Genomic DNA, 22,235 nt, shown 5'->3' with positions numbered 1-22,235 from the left:
GTGCCATGAGTTTTATACTAAATCAGTGGTCCAGCCTGGACTAGAACCAGGACTCGGGCAGCCTGACTCTGTCCACCATGACAGGCAGCCATGCCAGGACCCACACTGGTTTCTATCTGTTTTGATGAAGGCCATACTGACCATGCAAGCAGAAGCAGTGCTGTCCTGGTAAATGTTTAACAACACTTGATGACAGAAATCTCTAGTCTTCTTGCCTGGAGAATCCCATGGGCAGAGGAGCCTAGCAGGCTACAGTCCACAGGGTCGCAAAGAGTCAGACATGACTGAAGCAACTTAGCACGCGCAATGAGAGAAAAAGTCCTTTTCTGCAGCATTTGCCAATTTCTGTGGTATAAATAATCTCATGGACAATTTTAAGCTACGTATGTGACATCACTGAACAGAGTTGGAAAAAGATGCAGAGTAGCTTACCCTTACATAATATTTTCGTTGTACAGATATAATAGGGATAAATAACCTCTGGAGCTTAGATAACAATAAAATGCAGTAAAATAATTAGAAAGTGATGAGTTTTGAGTACTTCTTACCTCTGCTTTTAATATAGTCTATTTACTTATATGTTTTTATAATTTAAATTTTACTAATGACTGTGTTCATCAGTGGGTTCACACACATTCTTAAAGCTTTAACCATCAGCTCTTGCAAACTGGCACACAAGCTGGTTCCAGCCCACCACTGGCTGAGGGACACACTGCAGTGGGTCTCCTGGACCCAGACCTGGTTAGTGACAAAAGACTACATTTCCCAGAAGCCTCCTCTTCCAGGACCTGCCCTTGGCCTTGAAAGCTGTTACCATGGAGACAGGCTAACAGATGGTGCAGGCTGTCCTCAAGGGTGAGATGGGAGCAGGGGTGTGGAGTGGCTGAACCCCACCCGGCAGGGGGGAGGGCGAGGACGCTGGTGGTAAGGGGGAGTCTTCTGCCTCGGGGCTTTCAACCCCAAACTTTCTGGGGAAGTTTTCAGTGTGTGTGTGTGTTTGTGTGTGTGTGATGGTGAAGGGGAGGTTGCTGCTAGGGAGAAAGACGCAGGGAAGGGCTTGTGGGGTGGGGAGCGCTGCTGGGCACAGAGCTGGGGGAACTTTAAGGCAGGATTGCCTTCCCTAAATTGTGCTTTAGCTGACGGGGCAGGCTGATGCAGGGAATAAGCATTGCAAGTTCTGGCTCAGCTCCACCTCTGATGACGTGTTCTGTGACCTTGGCTCAGAGCCCATCTTACTGGCTGCCCGCTGACACCTTGGCCTCTTCCCCTCCTATGTCTTTGCTTACTCACTCCCCCTCCACTAAGCCATCCATTCCTTCTAGGATTTCTACATTTCATTAGGCCCTTAAATGCATGGATTTCAGAGCCAGAAATATACAGGTTCAAACCCCAGGTCTGCTCCTTATTAGCTCTGTGACTTTAGGCCAAGCACTTAACCTCTCTAGGCCTTAGTGTTCTCCTCTGAAAAGTGGGTATCATAATAGTATCTGCCTCATAGGGTCCATAATGGAAAAACTCAGTCTTCCACCTTCTGTGTGTCTCCTTTACTACTCAGACAAAACTCTTTGCTTCTGACTCTTCTGTTTACCAAATATGTGGGTTTTCCCCTCACTGAATAATTCATTTTTTTAATATTCATTTATTTATTTGGCTGTGTCAGTTCTTAGTTGCACCACACACAGATCTACATTGCATCATGTGGGATCTTTCTTTGCAGCACACGGACTCCCTAGTCGTGGTGCATGGGCTCAGTAGTTTTGAGGAATGGGCTTAGTTGCTCCACTGTATGTGGGATCTTAGTTCTCTCACTAGGGATCAAACTAATGTCCCCTGCATTGCAAGGAGGATTCTTAACCACTGGACCACCAGGGAAGTCCCAAGCAATTCTCCATGACACCATCTGGGTGTCCTACAATTCAACTCAATTCTGACACTACCTACTTGGAGATGGCATTAGATCCCACAGGTTAAGGGCTCAGTCCCATGAGACTCTTCCCACTCACTTCAGATGCCAATAGCAAGCAAGTAGTCAGTCCCCGGGTTACCCACAACTTCTGTCCAAAGTGGCTACCAATTGGGGGTTCCCATGACCCCCTCCTCAGATTCTATTTATTTGCTAGAGAGGCACAGAGAACTCAGGGAAACACCTCAATACATTTACCAGTTTATTAAAGGACATGGTAGAGGACACAGATGGCCAGACAGATGAAGAGATACGTAATACGAGGTCTGGGAAGGTCCTGAGTGCAGGAGTTTCTGTCCGTGAAGAGGACGTTGCCTTTCCAACCTGGAGGCTCTCTGAACATCCTATTATTGCGAGTCTTATGGAGGCTTCCTCACATAGGCTTGATCAATTATTAACTCCATTTCTACTCTTTTCTCCTCTCTGGAGGATGGAGGAGGGGCTGGAAATTACTAGCTTCTAGTCATGGCTTGGTCTTTCTGGTGACTCGTCCCCATCAGGGAGTCATCCACGGGGTCACCCAGCCTTGCTGAAACAGAAAAATAAAAGATGTGCCTGGTGTTCTTATCGCTTCGGAAATTATAAGGGGACTGGATCTTTGGTCCACTTTAGTGAGGCTGGGCTCTCTGGCTGCAGACAAGGCCTTCCCTAGGGCACATGAGCATATATGGCATTTCAGTGTGTCCATCTACCACCCCCCCCCCCACAAAGGTCCTCCATCCTGAGAGATGATGCAAGGGCTTGGCCAAAAGAGTGTGTGTCACTGCCACCTGCCCCTTATTCAGGTGCCTTAGTGGCAGCCCCATTCTTGCCCTCTCTGTGTTCCAAGTTTGGTGATGCTACCTCTCTTTTTTTTCTTCCTTGCTATTATGAATGGGCTTCCCAGGTGGCGCCAGAGGTAAAGAATCTGCCTGCTAATGCAGGAGACATAGGAGACACAGGTTCAATACCTGGGTTGGGAAGACCCCTGGGGTACATTATGGCACCCCACTCCAGTATTCTTGCTTGGAAAACTCCATGGGCAGAGGAGCCTTGTGGGCTACAGTCTGTGGGGCCACAAAGAGTCGGACACGACTGAGTGACTAAACAACTGCTTGTCTCCAGTGTTGCCAACCATGGTGCCACCCAGTCTCGTGAGGCACTGGGAACCAGCCCTGTTAGCAACTTAGTGACTGAGCAGATAGGTGTCATATCTAAGAGGTCTAAAATATAAGTATGAATAAATTTCTTTAAATTTAGACTTACTGGACTTCATACATATATTTAATAGGAAACTTCATAATACTATCCATACAGCATTAACATCACCTGCCAGAAGGAGAAAGTAACTGGCAGAATAAATATAAAAAGCAAAGCAAAGTTAATAAATCTCAGCTACCTGCTCCTGCCCTGACAATAGTCTCAACGTGTGACCTGCGTTGTCTCTGCTTTAAGGGGAAATTTGCAAATGTCATAAAGGTGTTACAGCTGTGCTCGCACCATATAGAGACTTTCTCTCTGATAGAAAAGATGTTTAAGAGTGTCTTGCCTCCTTCTTTTGTGATCTAAACCAGCAGTCCCCAACCTTTCTGGCACCAGGGACCAGTTTCATGGAAGAAAATGTTTTCACGGACCAAGGGTGGAGGGAGGTTGTTTCGAGATGATTCAAGCCCATGACATTTATTGTGCAATTTATTTCTATGATTATGACATCAGCTCCACCTCTGATCATCAGACATTAGATCCCAGAGGCTGGGGACCCCTGAATTCTAAATTACATCAAAGTACCACCCAGGGACACAGGTGGTGTTGACTCCATTCTGGCCTGAAATTGGCCATTCTGAGTGTGTTTAATCCTCCTGCAGCGACGTCCTCTCTAGACCGTCAGAGACACACCAGAATGGAGGTCCTGAAGGAGAAAGTGGAGGAGGAAGAGGCGGCGGAGCGAGAAGAGGCAGCTGAGCGGGCCGAGAGGGGCGAGAAAACAAAGAGGCCGATGGAGGTGCAGAGAGGGGAAACCACCATGACGCAGGAGATGCTCAGAGACCTGGAGAGAAAGCTGTCAGAGATCGAGGTCTCTGTCCCGGAGAAGCTCTTGTGAGTGTCAGGGATGGGGAGGGAGGGGGCTTTGGCCCAGCCACCCCGGCGGGGGTCAGACCAGGGCTGGGCAGAGAGACAGCAGGTTAGAATGGTGATGCCTGGGCTGGGAGGCAGCACGGGGACGTAGAAGGAGGCGGTTAAGAGTGAGGACCGGGTTTTTAGGCTGTCCGGTACAAGTCTCCACTCTGCCCCTCCCTAGCTGTGTGACTTTGGGCAAGCCACTCAGCCTCTCTGTGCATCATTTCCCTTGTCTGTTTAAAGGGGTAGCTGATCAACCCAGTGCTCTGTGACAACCTAGAGGGGTGGGATGATGGAGAGGGGAGGGAGGTTCAAGAGGGAGGGGACATATGTATCCTTCCGGTTGTTGTATAGCACAAATCAACACAACGTAGTGAAGTGATTATCCTCCAATTAAAAATAGATTAAAAAATAAAAGAGCAGCTGATAAGAACAACACTTCCCTCCTAAGCAGTTATGAGGATTAAATGAGGATGGAGTAGAGCCGGTGGCAGCTAAGATAGGTGGAGGGCGCCCTGTGTGCCAGGCCCAACCCCACGCAGGCTGATACCACCCTCTTGTGGACACAGGACCTTCACCAAGGACACTATCGACATCTCTAAGCTGCCCCTTTCCTACCAAAGCAACACGCTCAAGGAGGAACACCTGCTGCAGGTGGCAGACAACTTCTCCCGCCAGTACAGCCACCTGTGCCCGGACCGCGTGCCCCTCTTTCTGCATCCACTGAACGAGTGCGAAGTGCCTGTAAGACCAGGTGGTAGAGGGCAAGGCTGTGGCCGGAGCATAGAGGGCAGAGGGAGGTGGGCCAAGCACAGACCTCTCGTGGGGGATGGGGGGGGCAGCATATAAACTCAAATGCCCACAGAGCCCAACAGGCCTGGTGTGCATCATCCCTGGGGTCTGTGGTGGCTTGGAGCCCCCACACCCCAGCTAAGGGGCAATTGGATGCCCAGTGCGGTCCCCCACCCCCGAGGCCAGCCCTGTGCAGAGAAAGGCAGAGATATAAGACAAAACGGGCCAGGACCTGAGCGCTGGCCTCCTTCCTTCCCACCCTGGGACCCAGGGCACGTCCCTGAGTCTCTCTGGGCCTCAGTTTCCCCACCTGTAGGTGGAATGGCAGGGGATGAACATGAAGTTACAATGCCACAGCCCATACATAGGCTGACAGGGGCTTGCAGACCATTTGATCTGGCCCACCTGGTGATGTAACCCTTGTGTTCACTGCCAGCACTTGGAACTCAGCTGTTCCCATCCGGATCCCTAGTCCCCTCTCTCCTGGATCTGGTAACCCCAGACCTGCATTTCTGCTACAGCCATCAGTGGGGGCTGCCCGTTAGGTAGGGCCATGTGTGATCTGGTGCTGGTGGAACCTTGGCGTGGCCCCTGGCCCCAGGGCAGCAGAGCAGCCCCTCAAAGGCCTTGGAAGCACTAGGTCCCCCATGCTGGGTGGTGGACTAGAGCCATACAGACCCGGCTCTGCTACTGACTGTGAACCTGAACAAGTCAGCTCACCTCTCAGAGCCCTGGCATCCTCACCTGTCAGCAGGGCCTGCCTCACAGAGTTGCTGGGGGTCAGGGAGGTGATGCGGGTCTGGCGGCACTGAGCGGGGTGGTGGTGATGACGAGGTAGTGATCACACCACTAGCACAGGATTGTTCTAGATCTGGGCAAGAAGGGCCTTGAGGGAATCCCTTCCTCCAAATCCCAAGTCCCTGAGTAGGAACCTGAGGCCCAGAGAGGCCTAGAGAACCGCCCCCAGCCCCATCCCGAGGTCTCCAGCTTCCTTGGAGCACTGTGATTTCCTCCCAAGTGGCACGTTGCCCCAGGGCCTGTGGTCTCTCCCTTTGCAGAAGTTCGTGAGCACAACCATCCGGCCCACACTGATGCCCTACCCTGAGCTCTACAACTGGGACACCTGTGCCCAATTCGTCTCTGACTTCCTGTCCATGGTGCCCTTGCCTGACCCCCTCAAACCTGTAAGTACCACCTGGGGCTGCATCCTTAGGCCACAAAGCCAGAGATGGGAAACCAGGCAGGTTGGGAGAAGGAGGCTTGGCCGCCTCGGGCCACAGTCTATGAGTCTGTCTGGGCCGAACCCCTCACCGACCCCCTGGCTGGGAGGGAGGATGGGAACAGGCCCAGAAAGAGACAGCCACTTGCCTGAGGTCACACAGCATGCTTGATCTCTGGACTCGCACTTCTTTGATGCCTTTGCCTCCTTTGGCTTTCAGAGTCTTCTTTTCAGGACTTTAGGAGGTGATAAAGGAGGGAGGGGACCTGCTACCCATGTTCCAAGGCTACCCATGTTCCAGCTTAATCTCTAAGAATGGAGGGTGGGAAGGAGAGAGAAAGAAGGGGATACATACACAGTGGAGAAAGAGAAGAGAGAGAGAGGTAGAAGGTAAGGGTAACTTCAGAATAAAACCATAAAACATTCGATCAAAGATCCTCAGACCAGAAGCCTCGACATCCCAGATGATCTTTCCCATCAGGAAGAAGTCCATGGCCCCTTGGAATTACAGGCAAATGTGGATTGCACTTTCTGGACACGGGGGCTGTGGTTTTCACCCCATTCTTAGCAGGCTCCCTAACCCAGCAAAGGGGAAGAGCCCCATTTGGGGTCAAGCTTGCACACTGGCCCTGGCTCCCAGCCCTGGAGAGGCTAGCGAGGGGCAGCGGGGCTGCTGTACTGATCAGCCTGCTGTGCCCAGCCCTTGTACCTGTACTCCTCGACCACCGTGCTCAAGTACCAGAAGGGGAACTGCTTCGACTTCAGCACACTGCTCAGCTCCATGCTCATCGGCGCTGGCTACGATGCCTACTGTGTCAATGGCTACGGCTCGCAGGACCTGTGCCAGATGGACCTAACTCGGGAGGTGTGCCCACTCACCATGAAGCCCAAGGAGGTACGGCTGGGCCCCTGCTGCCCTCAGCATCGTGCGAGACACGCTATCCTTACGGCAGCCTGCCCCTGTCGCTGAGCTCTACAACTGGGACACCTGCGCCCACTGAAATCAAACCACTGATGATTTCTCTCCCCTTGGCATCTTCACGCACACAGCCCATTCCTCCAAACTGGCTGCTCCTCTCCACTTGTCACTGTTTCAGCTACTGTGTTCCCCACATTAGTGAATGCCACATGGCGGCTATCTTCAGCCAAACTCTTCCAAATTTATCCTATGCACGCAATAAAATTCCATCCAGTCATTTTCCTATAAGGAAAAAGCAGATAAATGAACAGACATGTAGTTCTTTCTTTCTCCCCCTCTCATGTAAAAAGATCCCTTTTTAACAGCACAAAAGTTCACCAAACCTCCGCCAAACCACAGCAGGCAGTGGTTGTGCTTTTATATATGCTGACTGAGCACGCCATAATGACCTGAGGTGGCTGTGAACACTCAAAACACTTTCATGTGAATTTAATTGTAGGAATCATTAAAGCATCTCTGTGCATTTGGAAAATAGCCACACTACAGGCAGAAAGACTCCCCAGGTGGCTCTAGTAAGAACCCGCCTGCCAAGGCAGGAGACATAAGAGATGTGGGTTCAATCCCTGGGTTGGAAAGATACCCTGGAGGAGGGCATGGCAACCCACTCCGTATTCTTGCCTGGAGAATCCCACGGACAGAGGAGCCTGGCAGGCTACGGTCCATAGGGTCGCAAAGAGTCAGACACGAGTGAAGCGACTTAGCATGCATGCACAGGCAGATAATGCTTTTCATGAACTGGATTGATTCCAGGACTTTGTGATCCAGGGTCAAGGCCCTGTGGGTATCTGCAGCTTGGGGCAGGGGATCCAGGGACCTGAGGCAACCAGCATGATGCACCTGTGTTATACCTGCCAGGTCTGTTCTCTGGTAGAGAAGGAGGGGGAGGTACCTGGTAAGAGCCCAGGCTGCTCTCTCAGGCCCAGCTCCCCAAGAAAGATGGAACAAAAAAAGCTCCATCACTGCTTTTGGCTCCAAAGGCCTATGAACTCGCATACAGGCCTCTTAGCTCTGCCAAAATTTTAATTATGAAATTGATATCAATAGCTAATGGGTGCTGAGAACATTCCGTTCTATAAACCACTTACACGTTTCTTGACTTGGTTGCTCCTCTCAAGAGCACTGCGTGGTAGGAATGATTGCTCTTGTGTTTTACATGTGAGTGTGTTGAGATGAAATAGTGTTTGTGACCAAAGTCACACAGTTGGTAAATGGGTCCCTGGGGGCTGAGGCCCAGTCTGTCTGACTATGAATGGTGGAGATTCGCTATTTCTTCCTCATAGCAGGTCCTCATTCTGCAGCTTCTGTGGTGTCCTTTCCTGGACATTTTTCTGGCCACCTAGCACACATTTGCATACACACGCTCATGCACACACACACACACACACACACACACACACACACAGAGGCTTTGTTCTTCTGAGCCCAGGAAACTCTAACTTCAAGTCAACATATGAAGCCCTGCAGTGACAAAACCTGGAAAATCTGACTGCTGACAATTTGCCCCATTTTCTAAGTCAGATCCAGATCGTAGCTAGTCTAGGCCGTGGGCGATGAAGAATGGAAGTCACACCTCCTGAGCTCCGGCCTGGATGGGTAACTCATACAGGCTTTGTCCTGTCTTCATTTGGCAGATCAAGCCTGGGGAAAAGGTTCTCACTGAATTTTGCAGAAGATCCTGCAGTTAGGGAAATAGGAAGACTTGCCCACAGTCACAGGTCTGGAGCTGAGGCTCTTTCTGCCTTCAGGGTCAGAAAGCCTGCAGACTCCAGGAGCAGCAGTATGGGTGGCTGCTGATCCTTTTCCTCTTGTCACATGACAGACAGTCAAGGAGGAGAAAAAGGCACCCCCTAAGAAGTATGCCATCAAACCGCCCAGGGACCTGACCAGCAGGTTTGAGCAGGAACAGGAGGTGAAGAGGCAGGGGGCAATCAAGGCTGAGGAGGAAAATCGGCAGAAGCAGGAGGAGGCACGTCTCTTGGTGGGTCCACCATCCTCAGCCCTCAAGCCATGAACTCGGCTCCAGAGAAGGGGCTGCTAGGAATGGGGAAACAGACACAGGTCACGAAGGGATCTGTTTATGGGCCCCCAGGTTCAAATCCCCTCCTCTCCCCTCCAACCAACCCCACCTCCGCCCGGCCAAGTGGGAATCCCAGTGGTGGTCAGCCAGATTCCAATACTAGAGCTTTGCTGCCTGGGCCAACTCATTGTATGCTGTGCAGTTCTGGTGTCCTCCTTGTTCCAGACCAGGAGCTCACTGAAGATTTACCTGCATACACTCTACATCCATCTTCCCATCCACCTTCCCACCATCCTCCCACCATCCTCCCACCACCCTCCCACCATCCTCCCACCACCCTCCCACAATCCTCCCACCACCCTCCCATCCATCCTCCCACCACCCTCCCACCATCCTCCCACTACCCTCCCATCCATCCTCCCACCACCCTCCCACCATCCTCCCACCACCCTCCCATCCATCCTCCCACCACCCTCCTACCATCCTCCCACCACCCTCCTACCATCCTCCCACCACCCTCCCATCCATTCTCCCACCATCCTCTCACCCATCCTCCCATCTCTCCTCCTATCCACCCACACTCTCATCACCCCTCTCATCTACTTTGCTTCCCTCCCTTCTTGTCTTTCCTTCCATATAGTATTTATTGAGGGTCTACTGCGGGATGCAGTAGACCCTGGGGATTCAATAATGAACATGGCACAGTGACCCTTTACCCACAGGGGTACAGACAAGGCAGCCGTACGGTGTCCCTCTATCTTTCTTTGGATGAAATCTCACCCAGAATCACAACACAGAATGCCAATAAATCCCAGATACCCTAGAGCTCCAAAAGGTCAAGTTTATAAACCACAGATTGAGCTAGATCCTCTCATTTTATCAATAAGAAAACAGGTTCAGAGGTGGGGTGATGTCCTCAAGGTCACGAAGTCAGCCAGAGATGCAGTGTGGATCAAAATTCGTTTTTTTTTTTTGCCAGTTCCTCAGCCCTAGGGAGATGTTTGGACCCCTGATGATCCCCTTCCCATCCATTTGCCTCGAAGTCACCCACCTTTCCCGTGCAGGAGCAGGAGAATGCAAAGACCGACCCCCTGCACGGCCTCCGCGTGCATTCCTGGGTCCTGGTGTTGTCGGGGAAACGCGAGGTGCCTGAGAGCTTTTTCATTGACCCATTCACTGCACGCAGCTACAGCACCCAGGACGATCACTTCCTGGGAATTGAGAGCCTTTGGAATCACAAGAACTACTGGGTCAACATGCAGGATTGTTGGAACTGCTGCAAGGTGCTGGGCAGGCCTGGGTGGGTGTGGCAGGCACCGTGGGGGAGGGTGGGTGTGAGCAGTGGGACGAGCTGGCCACCAGCCAAGGGGGCTTTGGACTTTTCCTGGAGTACCCAGGGCCTACTGCTTTGCCCATACATAACCATTCCAGTATGGTTATTGTCACTCTGTTAGTTTCTGTATCCTTATAAAATGTGGATTGTTAGTTCATTCGATTTTTAAAAAACATTGTATTGAAGTGCAATATACATGCAGAAAAATGCACTTATCCTACATGTCCAGCTCAATGAACTTCCATACATATTTATGTATAAAAACTCAGTGCCAGGACCTCCCTGGTGGTCCTGTGATTGAGAATCCCTTTCTAATGCAGGGGATGCGAGGTCGATCTCTGGTGGGGGAACTAGGATCCCATATGCCTTGGGGCAACAAAGACCCAGTGCAGCCAAAACAAAAAACAAAAACTCAGTGCCATTTACAGAAGTTAAAAAATATGTGCACATGTTTGGAGGGAGGTGGTAACTGGATACCAGGGGGCTTTCTGGGAGCGTGGATAATGTTCTATTTCTTGAACCGGTTTTTGCCATACAGCAACACTTCATCTCTTCCTGAAAGGACAATGCCAAATGAGCTCCACATCCAGGCCTATCCCAGGCCAGAGAGTTTTCGAGTCTCTCACCCAGAGACCAACATGGGAAGGGAGTCCCAGCCCCCTCAGGGCCTCCGTCTCTCTGTGGGGATGAGGAGGGCGAGTGAGGACTCGCAGAGGCAGCCTGGAGCCACATTCTGGCCCCTCTGAGACCCAGCCGGGTCTCTTCTCACCCTGGGCTTGGTTGTTCCCCGCCCCGTCTCAGCCCCTGGGGAGCAGGAATGGGATGTCCTGGCTATGGGGTGTGCTCAGCGACCCCCTCCTCCATCAGGACTTGGTCTTCGACCTGGGAGACCCTGTGAGGTGGGAGTACCTGCTCTTGGGGACCGACAAGCCTTTCCTGTCCCTGACTGAGGAGGAGGATGACGGGATGAACGATGAAGACGACGTGGAAAACCTGGTGAGTCTCCATGGAGTGGGGGGACTTGACACCCTGTCTTGCTTCAGGCCAGCCTGACACATTTCCCCCTACAGGTATGTGTCTAGGGTTGGGGGGGGCAGTTCAGATAGACCACTTATAGATTCCTTGAAGCAGAAGGGCCTGGACCATGCCCTCATTTTACAGATGGGCAGACTGAGGCCAGACAGGTCCAGTGACCTGCCCGGGACCCCCAAATGGTGCAGGGAAAGGCTGGGACTTGCATTCAGGCCTCCTGCCCACCCCCACTTCCCCCACACACACACTATACACACACACAGTCCACATCCTATTCAGGGGTTGCCCTGCCCTTTGGAGTAGGGCAATAAGACCCTCTCCACAAGCCTGGGGAGCCCCAGAACCCATCCATCACATCCAGGCCTCTCCTGCATAGTCACCATGATCCTCTACACACACTTTCAGACCTTTCTTGTCCCTCCTATCAGCCTTTCTGAAGGTCAGTGGCCTGGTCATCTCTGATCTCTTACTCAGGGGCCATCTGGGCAGGTCTGCATGAGGCCGTGTGAGTGGAAGTCAGAGGCCCAGATGCCTTTGCTACTGGTTCCGACATCTTGGGCAAACTTCCTAACTGTTGGAAACTTCAGTTTCATCGTCTGCATGTAAAATGGGGGAATGGGGTCAGTTACATCACGGTAGTAATAACTGGGGTATTCATTTGTTAAAGTTGCCATAACACAGACTGGGTGGCTTAAACAGTAGAAATTTCTTTTCTCACAGCCCTGGAGACTGGAAGTCGAGCTGTGAGCAGGGTTAGATTCTCCTTAGCTCGTAGGGGTGCTCACCCCCAGGTCCTCACTCTCTTTCCTCTGTGTGTGTCTGTGTCCTAATCTCTTCCTATAAGGACACCAGTCGTATTGGATTAGGGCTCAACCTAACGACCTCAGTTTAACTTAGATACCTCTCTAAAGATCCTGTCTCCAAATATAGTCATATTCTGGGGTTCTGGGTACTAGGACATATGAGTTTTGGGGGATACAATTCAGCCCATAGGTAACACTCATATGGCCCTTTCTAAGTGCTGTGAAAGCGGTTGTGTCAGTGGTTCAGTCGTGTCTGACTCTTTGCCACCCCATGGACTGTAGCCCACCAGGCTTCTCTGTCCATGGGATTTTCCAGGCAAGAATACTGGAGTGGGTTGGGATCTTCCCCACCCAGAGATTGAACCTGGGTCTCCTGCATTGCAGGCAGATTCTTTACCATCTAAGCCACTAGGGAAGCCCTTCTAAGTGCCAGTAGGTATTTAACTTGCCAATATCTTCACAGCTACCTGGTGTGAAGGGGTCTAGCATTGTCATCCATGATTATTATTGCCCCATTTTACTGACAGGAAGGCTTACACACAGAGGAGTTCAATAACTGACCCGAAGTTACACAGCCAGTTAAGTGACAGAGCTGGGATTTGACAGTCTGGCTCCCAAGTCTGGGTTCTCAAAGGCAGTTCTGTTCGGCCTCCTGGGGCTGCATGAGGACAAGTGAGACCACCGGTGTGATGTGCTTGGACAGACGTGTAGACCCACCTGGAAATGGTGTTGAGTGTTCTCAGCAACTTCTCTCTAGAGACCAAAGCCTCCTCTACTGTGCAGTAAATCCTGGACCACTGGCGCCCTCTTCTGACCTCAAAATGAGAACAGACAAGCCAAGCGGGTGTCAAGAGGTCTGAGCAATTTGGCAAGGAGTTTTTTTTTTTTTTTTTTTTTAATTTTTTATTTTATATTGGAGTATAGCCGATTAACAATGTTGTGATAGTTTCAGGTGGACAGCAAAGGGACTCAGCCATGCATTTGCATGTATCCATTTATGGAGAAGTTTCAAACTGAGAAAATCGTATGCAAGTTTCTGTGGTTACCTAACCTGAAGATCATTTGTCCAATGTAGTTGCTAAGTTGTGTCTGACTATTTGCAACCCCGTAGATTGTAGCTTGCCAGGCTCCCCTGCGGAGAAGGCAGTAGCACCCCACTCCAGTACTCTTGCCTGGAGAATCCCAGGGATGGTGGAGCCTGTTGGGCTGCCGTCTATGGGGTCGCACAGAGTCGGACGCGACTGAAGCGACTTAGCAGCAGCAGCAGCAGCAGGATCCCCTGTCCATGGGATTCTCCAGGCAAGAATACTGGAGTGGGTTGCCATTTCCTCCTCCAGGGGATCATCCTGACCCAGGATCAAACCCACATCTCCTGCAATGGCACGCAGTTTCTTTATCAGTGAGCCACCAGTGAAGCCCTTAAACCTGAGTTTGTTTCTGTTTTGCATGTGTATTCATTTGTATTGTTTTTAAATTGAACGTCAGAGAATTCATACTGGAGAAAGGACTTACAAGTGAATGCATTCAATGTGAAAAATGTTTTACCCATAAATCCTCTTTTTATGTACATCAAAAAATTCACACTGGAGAAAGGCCTTCTAAGCGCAATGAATGTGGGAAATCTTTTATCAACAACTCCAATTTCCATAGACATCAGAGAATTCACACAGGAGAAAGGCCTTATGCCTGTAATGTATATCAAAAATGTTTTATAACTCTGGCTGGCATCCGTTATCATCAGAAAGTTCACAGCGGGGAAGTGCCATATAAGGGCAGTGAGTATGGGACATCCTTTAATCAAATGCACCTCCTCAGTTCCGGTAGGAAAATCCACACTGGAGAAAAGTCTTATGAGTGCAGTGAGTGTGGGAAATCTTTTACTGCTAACTCTGGCCTTTGGTATCATCAGAGAATTCACAGTGGAGAAAGGCTTTATGAGTGCAGTGAACGTGGGAAATCTTTTATTGCTAGGTTGAGCCTTCTCAATCATCAGAGAGTTCACACTGAAGAAAGGCCTTATAAGTGCAGTGAATGTAGAAAATGTTTTATTAGCAGTTCGAGCCTTCTTCGTCATCAGAGAGTTGACAGCGGAGAAAGGCCTCATGAGTGCAGTGAACGTGGGAAATCTTTCCCTGCTAGCTATGGCCTTCAGTATTATCAGAGAGTTCATTTGTCTAGACTAGGCCTTATTTGCCAGATGGGGAAACTAGGCTCGTAGAGAAAGAAAAACAATAAGGGCAACCAGGCAGTGTCCCAAACCCTTATGTGCATTTATCAGTCAATCCTCCCAAGCAGTTAGAAAACTGAGACTCAGAGCCGTGAAGGGACTTTACCTGAGCTGGTGTTGGATGGAGGGTGGGGCTTGGGCCCACCTGACTCCAGAAGCCCCTCTTTTAACAAAAGGCCTGTGGCTTTGTCTCCTGCCTCTGTGGGAAGTTGGGGAGGGGGGGGTCACACGGGACAGGGCGTGGCTGTCCTCACCAGACGCCAGGTGGGTAGAGGGGTGGAGCCGCTCCTCCTCCTCCCCCCTGTCTCAGGTCACACTAGGTCAGATCTCTAGCACCCCTGGGGGAGCTGACAAGCCACCTTGGGGGGCTTGGCCCTGGGGGGTGAGAGAGCAGCTCCGACCTACAGAAGGCCCAGTCCTGATCAGAACTACCCACCCCACCCCCACCTCTCCCGACAGGGCAAGGAAGATGAGGATAAGAGCTTCGACATGCCACCCTCGTGGGTGGAGCAGATTGAGATCTCCCCCGAAGGTATAGCATCTCTGGGCCTCTGGGCACATCTGTGGCAGGGGGATGCCTGCAGAGCTGCCTTGGCCCCTCATTTCCAAACCCCAGCCCCACGTTTCCTGCTGCACCCTCTTCATTTCTTCCTTCCCACCATATACACTCAGCTCTGTAGCCAGGGGCCTGACCCTAGTCTGGCACACAGGACAGGGCTCGGTTACCAGACCCAGGGTGATGGAGTGTGGCAGGTGCTGGAGGGCTGGGGACCGGGACACAGCTGTTGCCCTCCCTCACCCCACTCTGCCAGGAGGAGACTATGCACAGTACCCAAGGGGGGCAGGGGTCTCAGGACCAAAAAGGGGCAGGCAGGGAAAGCAGGGGGTCAGGGCATGCTTGTGCCCCGTGCCAACCTCTGCTGATTGCTGAGATTTCCATCTGGGAGTGCCTAGACCCACAGGGAGGACCTACACTGGCCCATCAGGGCGGGAAGGGCTGGAGAGGGTGTCATGGGAACCCGGGGGTTGGAGGCTGGGGAGCAGGTGAGCAGAAAGGGCTTCTGGGAGGAAGGCTCATCTAAGCTAAGTTTTAAGGGATTGGAAGAAGTCAACACAGTAAGGGCAGGAGGGCATGGCGTTTCCAGCCAAGGTCTGGAAGTAAGAGTGCAGTGTGGTCAGGCTCAAGCTGAGATGTCCTCCAGGGCAGGAGCCGCCCCGGTGACTCGTCCCCTCTGCCTCCCTGGAGTGGGCTTGGAGGCTGGAGGAGCTGAGCAAACAGCACAGTGAACAGAGGCTGAAGAGTGGCTGGTGAGGCTGGCCTTCCCTTCCCCCAATCTGGGGAGGAAGGACCCCAGCCCACCTTGTGTCCTCAGCGTTCGAGACTCGCTGCCCAAACGGGAAGAAGGTGATACAGTACAAGAGAGCGAAGCTGGAGAAGTGGGCCCCGTACCTCAACAACAACGGCCTCGTGTGCCGCCTCACCACCTATGAGGACCTGGAGTGTAAGGGGGCAGCCCTGGCTGCGGGGGGCGGGGGTGCGGGGAGGGGGCAGGAGAGCTGGGTCCCCAACATGTTATGTGACCTCGGTCATGTCACCACCCCTATCCATGTGACTGTGGGCCCTGCTGGTCTCTGTGTGCTGGGAATGGTGGGACGGCTGCTGGGAGACCTGGCCTGGCTGCTTCTGGCACCGACTGGCCCCCACAGGTACCAAGACTTTGGAGACAAAGGAGTGGTACCAGAACAGGGAGGACATGTTGGAGCTGAAGCATATAAACAAGATCACGGGCTTGAATGTCGACTACTTCAAGCCGGGCCACCCCCAGGCGCTGCGTGGTGCGTGGACCACATCACTAGGCCAGCTAGGAACCCAGGGTGGGGGCCTTGTGTGCTCCTTAGAGCAGCTTCCATGGCAGCTGGCGCGTGGTGGGAGGAACCAGCATCCTTATTGCCAGGGTTCTTGGGTGGCAAGCAACAGAAATAGCCTCTGCCTCCCCAAGCAAAGCAGATGTGTGGGAGGTCAGAGGAAGCACAGAAAATCTAAGGAAATGTGACAAGTGTTCCTCCAGGAAAGGTAAAGCAGGGCCAGAGCCCATGCTGTGGTTGGGATCAGGTACCCATTGGGGCCACGTTTACAGGAGTTAGAATGCTGACAAGAAAACCAACAAGCACTCCCACAAGGACGATGCAGGGGGCAGAAGTGTGGCAGTGCAGATGTGGCCATGAGCCCAGGAGGCTGGGAAGCAGGGAAGGACATATCCTGGGAGAGAATTAACAACCCAATCCAAGAATTCACAAAAGAAAAACATAGGGTCAATATACATCTAAAAACATGACCAATCTCACTTGGTTGAGACAGGAAGAAGGGCAGGAGGGGAGGGAAGGAAGGGGAAAGAAAGAAAGAAAATCAATAAGGGACCAACCTATAACCTTTTAGTTGGCAAAAATGAAAAAATGGCCCTACCACATGTAAGCAAGTGACTCCCCATCATTCCTGGTAGGACAGCAAATTGGCACAACTTTTCTGGGGAGCGGTTGGGCAAAATAATCAATGATAGCCTTCAATTATATGTTTTTTGACCAGCAGTTCTGTTGCACAAATAGCAGGCAGAAGAAAACATACATAAAACAGATGTTCATCATGGTGTTGATCATAATAACAAAAAAGCTGGAAGCAGACTAAACACCTAGCTCTAGGGCATTGGTGACATCATACATGAGGCTTCTCCCCAAGGCCTGAGGTCAGGTTATGAAGCCAGGTGCTCCAGGTGCTCACCTAGGCGTTGCCTGGCCCCCACCTCCCCCGCAGTGCACTCCTACAAGTCCATGCAACCTGAGATGGACCGTGTCATGGAGTTTTATGAAATGGCCCGCGTGGACGGCCTGATCAAGAGGGAGGAGACGCCCAAGACGATGACAGAGTACTACCAAGGGCGGCCGGACTTCCTCTCCTACCGCCAAGTCAATTTCGGGCCCCGGATGAAGAAGCTGGCTTTGAACAGCGCAGAGTCAAACCCCCGGCCCATGGTGGTAAGTACTTGCTGGACATGGGGATGGGGTGTCTGCCTACTCTGGTGGGCCAAGGTTACCCTGAAGGGGAGGAGCCCCGACTCTGGGGAGCCTTCTTTACTGAGTGACCTTTCCTGTTTTACCAAACACACTATCTCGGGTCTGTCTGATGCCAGACATCAGCCACTGGGCCACCGTGGTATCATGTACTTGTATGTGTATACGCACTCTTGACTAAACACTTAAAAATTTGTAAAATTATAAAAAGTAAAAAATATCTCAGAATGCCATCTCTCAGCTATTATCACATATTAATAGATTGGATTTTGAGAGTCTTTTCTAAGTTGTGTTTGTGTGTGCGTGTGTGTGTGTGTATGTGTGTGTGCAAGTGCGCAAAATTCTTGTATCACCCTCTTCACATTAAATTGTGCGGCTTTTTCCTCCATATCATAAGTTATTTTGCACCTATATTTGACCTCTGCACACCAAAGAAGCTCTTTCTGGCAGTAAGCATTGTCAAGTGATAGAGCAGGCTGCCTGGAGAGGTGGTGAGCTCCCCATCTATGGAGGTGGGCAAGCAGAATCTGGCAGAAGGAGCTAGAGAAGAAATGGCGCACCACACAGGGCTGGAGCAGCCGGGCACGGAGAACCCCTGGGGCCTTGAGAGCCATTGTCTAGCTGGGAGGGGCTGTTCTACACGAACCCCCGCCCCCCAAATGACCCCAGACCCCAGCGTCCCTAAGGGTCCTTTGTGCCTGTAGTCAGGGCAGGCACAGAAGTCCCCCTTTTCCAACCCCCCTCCTCCGCATGTTCTGGTCTTCCAGAAAATCACAGAGCGATTCTTCCGCAACCCTGCGAAGCCTGCGGACGAGGACGTGGCCGAGCGAGTGTTTCTGATCGCGGAGGAGCGCATTCAGCTGCGCTACCACTGCCGCTCTGACCACATCACGGCCAACAAGCGCGAGTTCCTGCGGCGCACGGAGGTGGACAGCAAGGGCAACAAGATCATCATGACCCCTGACATGTGTATCAGCTTCGAGGTGGGCTCGGGAGTCTGGCGGGCAGGGGCAGGATGGGGTGGAGTGAAGAGAGAGCCCTGGGGCCCTCCATGCTGTTTCGGCGACCTACAAGAACTGGGGTGGAAGGCCCTGGTACCCAGCCTGGAAATTCATCTTCACCCCTGGGAAAATCAAGACCTCCCATCTAGGAACAATACTCTTTGAACTCCTCTGAAAATCGTCCCCTTTTCCATCCTGCGACCAAGGCTGTGACAGATCTCAACACCTCCACGGAGCTGGCTTTCCTAGTTCCAATCCTGACTTTGCTGGCACATTCCTTAGCTCCTCTGAGTCTCGTTTCTCTTCTGTTGCTAGTTGTGTTTTTAGAGATGCAACAGATCCAGAGAGGTGAAGCAACTGGCTGGAGGTCACACAGCTAGAAAATGGCAGGGGAAGATTTGAACCCAAGAGATCTGGCTCCAGAATCTGCCCACAACCCCAGCTGTTGCTGCTGCTTCTCTGAGTCACTGTGGCGGTTGTTCCAGGTGGAGCCGATGGAACACACCAAGAAGCTTCTTTACCAGTACGAGGCCATGATGAAGCTGAAGAATGAGGAGAAGTTGTCCAGACATCAGGCCTGGGAGTCAGAGCTGGAGGTCGGGTGTTCTGTGGGAGAGTGGGCAGATGGCAGGTAGCAGGGGTGTGGGGTGTCTTAACCATGTCTGCCCCCACTTCCCAACTCAGGTGCTGGAGATCCTGAAGCTTCGGGAGGAGGAGGAGGAGGCACACACGCTGACCATCTCCATCTACGATACCAAGCGCAACGAGAAGAGCAAGGAGTACCGGGAGGCCATGGTGAGCCCTGCTCCCTGGCTTCCCCCGGACGCCTCCCCCACCCACACCCCCTCACCTCCAGGGTGCTGAGGTTGATAGGGATTCTGGGAGGATGCCCTTTAGAGGCGATGAAGTTATTGACACCACAGTGGTCATCTTTGCTGTGAGCTGACCATTTCCCTGGATCACGCCCCAACACGTGCTCAGGATATAGCCCAGGTCCCCCCACACCACCTCCAGGAGCTATGGCCAAGCCAAGACCTCCACTTGGGGGCTTCCCTGGAGGTCGTGACCTGGGCTCGTAGTATCAGCGAGTGGACTCTGGCCACGGGCCTGAGTTCTCTGGCCCCTGCACACAGGGCCTTCACATTACCCACTCTGGTTGCAAGACCCAGCTTGGTTATTTGAGGCCAGCTTCTAAATCCCCTTCACCAACCAAGTGGAGATTTCTAAAAAAAAATAGATGAGGTTGGCAAGACAGGACTGGGCACCTGAGGTCTGGTTCTCAGACCCCCAGAGGTGGGGATGTCCACTCCCACATCTCCAGCTTCACTGGGCCCTGGCGGCCAACGTAGGACATAAAGAAAGCTACAGGGTGGAAGGGAAAAAAGGGACTCCCCAGCAGTTTTTAACACCGCTAACAACCACGCTTTATTACCATTTATTGAGCGAGCATCTGCTGAGTGATAAGTACTGAGGCTCAAGTAGAGACGTGTGAACTCACAGACACAGGAGTTGGCTGTCACCAATAACCATGATCTCAGGAGACAGCGCAGAGCCCTCTGAGGCCTCAAGCACAGAGGGTTTGAGGCCTGGTTCTGTGTGGTCACATCTCGATAGAGCTGGTTGGGGGATGTCTGCAGTCCCTGCTGGTCTAGCTGACCCTCCTGCCCCCCTACCCCTTACAGGAGCGCGTGTTACACGAGGAGCACCTTCGGCAGGTGGAGGCCCAGCTGGACTACCTGGCTCCGTTCCTGGCACAGCTCCCGCCTGGAGAGAAGCTAACGCGCTGGCAGGCCGTGCGCCTCAAGGATGAGTGCCTCAGTGACTTCAAGCAGCGGCTCATTGACAAAGCCAACCTCATCCAGGCCCGGTTTGAAAAGGTGCAGCCAGGGCCCTGGCAGGGGTGGGGACCTCAGCATCCTCCACCGGAAAACCGGCCCAGGGCTGCTGGCTCACCATCTCATAGACTTGTGAGGGACTAATGGGCGGAGGGGGAGGAGGTCAGTGCTTGGTGCATCCAAAGGACCAAGTTGTCTTTCCTCATCCTTGTTTATTTGGTGGAAGAGTGGATGGAGGGGTGGATGAGTGAACAGAGGGACGGAGGGGTGAACAAAGGGATGGAGGGGTGGATGGCTTGCTGGAGCATTATAACAACTCCTATAGTTTTTGACCCATTTCTGTTGGTCAGATACACACCATGTAGTTCCCCTGCATTATCTTATTTAATCTTCACAAACAGCTCTATGGTGGTGGGGGTGGGGGTGTGTGCAATGACCTTCATTTTGCAGACGACAGATTGGAAGCTCTGAAAATGTACTTTGACCAGAGTCATGTGGCTCTCAGTCCTGACTCCTGCTCTAACCTCGTGGACATGTTTTTGTTGTTTAGTCGCTAAGTTGTGTCTGACTCTTTCTGACCCCATGGACTGTAGCCCACTAGGGTACTCTGTCCATGGGATTTCCCAGGCAACAATACTAGAGTGGGTTGCCATTTCCTTCTCCAGGGGATCTTCCCCAGTCAGGGATTGAACCCTCGTCTCCTCTATTGGCAGGCTGATTCTTTACCACTGAGCCACCTGGGAAGTCCTCGTGGACATATATCCCTCTAAACAAGGCCCCAGTGTTTCCTGCCTCTGCTTCTCTGGCTTCTATGAGAAGGGGTGGCGGGGCTGACCTTGTGGGGCTGTCTGATGCCCAGTGCGGTGGGGGTGGTCAGCCTGCAGTCTGGGTCAGCCCTCCTGGTCTCCTTCCCTGTGCCCACAGGAGACTCAAGAGCTGCAGAAGAAGCAGCAGTGGTATCAGGAGAATCAGGTGACCCTGACGCCTGAGGATGAAGACTTATACCTGAGTTACTGCTCTCAGGCCATGTTCCGCATCCGTATCCTGGAGCAGCGGCTCAGTCGGTGAGGAGGCAGGGGTGGGGGGAGCCGAGAGGACCCACAAGGATGTTGGAGCACCAGCTTTTGTTTTTTTGGCTGTGCTGGGTCCTCATTGCGGTGCATAGGCTTCTCCGGTTGTGGCACGCAGGCTTAATTGCCCTGCGGCATGTGGGATCTCAGTTCCCCGACCAGAGATCCAACCCATGTCCCCTGCAATGGAAGGATTCTTAACCACTGGACCACCAGTACCAGCTTTGTAACCCCTCCCTCTGATTTCAGACACAAGGAGCTGGCCCCACTGAAGTACTTGGCTCTGGAGGAAAAGCTCTACAAGGACCCACGCCTGGTAGAGTTACTTAAAGTCTTTGTTTGATGCTCGTCACCCCCTACACCTGTGGTCCTTTGAGTCCCTCCTGAGGCCTCAGCAAAGCTGCCGGAGAAAGAAACCTCCCCCAAAGCCTGGCCCTCGTGTTCCCTACGCCCAGCTAATGACCATCCACTCAGGCACACTACCTTCCTGCTTTTCCTAATTTGCCTGTAAATAAACACTTGCCATTTGCCACACGTACCTCATGTTTCACAGACTCCAGCAGCAGCCTTTTCCTCCTTCCCTTCTTTATCTATGGCCTGGGACCACCTTACAGCCTTATCTTATTTAATACAGCAACTGCATCCCCATTTCACACATGGCTAATTAGTGGCTGATAAGAAGAGGCGTTGGAATTCAATCTCTTGCAGTGTAGCGTCAAGAACCAAGTTCTGGGGCACACACCTTAGGCTTGCCATTCCCATTTTGTGAGCTGGGCCACCCCAGCCATGGTGGGGGTGCAA

General features: G+C 52.2%; 1 protein-coding gene across 10 annotated transcripts; it reads left to right on the top strand.

Moving 5' to 3' along the window:
- Window positions 1–818: 818 nt before the first annotated feature.
- Window positions 819–21,972, top strand: DRC7 (dynein regulatory complex subunit 7). 10 transcript variants are annotated; one of them, XR_014060192.1, is made up of 18 exons: window positions 819–855; window positions 3,808–4,039; window positions 4,630–4,804; window positions 5,911–6,036; window positions 6,772–6,966; window positions 8,870–9,028; window positions 10,132–10,350; window positions 11,268–11,396; window positions 14,922–14,994; window positions 15,836–15,964; window positions 16,170–16,298; window positions 17,272–17,492; window positions 18,296–18,511; window positions 19,015–19,125; window positions 19,214–19,386; window positions 20,182–20,406; window positions 21,289–21,428; window positions 21,684–21,972. XR_014060192.1 is itself a non-coding variant. In XM_081512422.1 (18 exons), exons 1-18 carry the CDS (start codon window positions 834–836, stop codon window positions 21,775–21,777), a joined length of 2,610 nt encoding a protein of 869 aa, XP_081368548.1. In that variant the 5' UTR covers window positions 819–833; the 3' UTR covers window positions 21,778–21,972. The 10 variants fall into 10 exon arrangements, 9 of the variants coding, with proteins under 9 accessions (XP_081368548.1, XP_081368546.1, XP_081368545.1 ...); XM_081512422.1 differs by having other exon boundaries at window positions 4,684–4,804; window positions 8,870–9,016; window positions 19,214–19,324; window positions 20,212–20,406; XM_081512420.1 differs by having other exon boundaries at window positions 4,684–4,804; window positions 19,214–19,324; window positions 20,212–20,406.
- The last annotated feature ends 263 nt before the right edge of the window (window positions 21,973–22,235 follow it).

The sequence above is a fragment of the Giraffa tippelskirchi genome, chromosome 7 (assembly GCF_054371585.1).
Source record: "Giraffa tippelskirchi isolate mGirTip1 chromosome 7, T2T-mGirTip1v1.2.pri, whole genome shotgun sequence".
NCBI classification, from domain to species: Eukaryota; Metazoa; Chordata; class Mammalia; order Artiodactyla; family Giraffidae; genus Giraffa; species Giraffa tippelskirchi.
The sequence above is the reverse complement of the archived record's forward strand: the minus strand, read 5'-3'. Positions and strand labels throughout refer to the sequence as shown.

Excerpts from the sequence above, each read along its gene's own strand:
- DRC7 (XM_081512418.1), top strand. The coding sequence starts at position 834 with ATGGTGCAGGCTGTCCTCAAGG. Across the intron at positions 9,029-10,131 it reads AGGAGGAGGCACGTCTCTTG|GAGCAGGAGAATGCAAAGAC; the intron begins GTGGGTCCACCA and ends TTTCCCGTGCAG. Across the intron at positions 15,965-16,169 it reads CACCTATGAGGACCTGGAGT|GTACCAAGACTTTGGAGACA; the intron begins GTAAGGGGGCAG and ends TGGCCCCCACAG.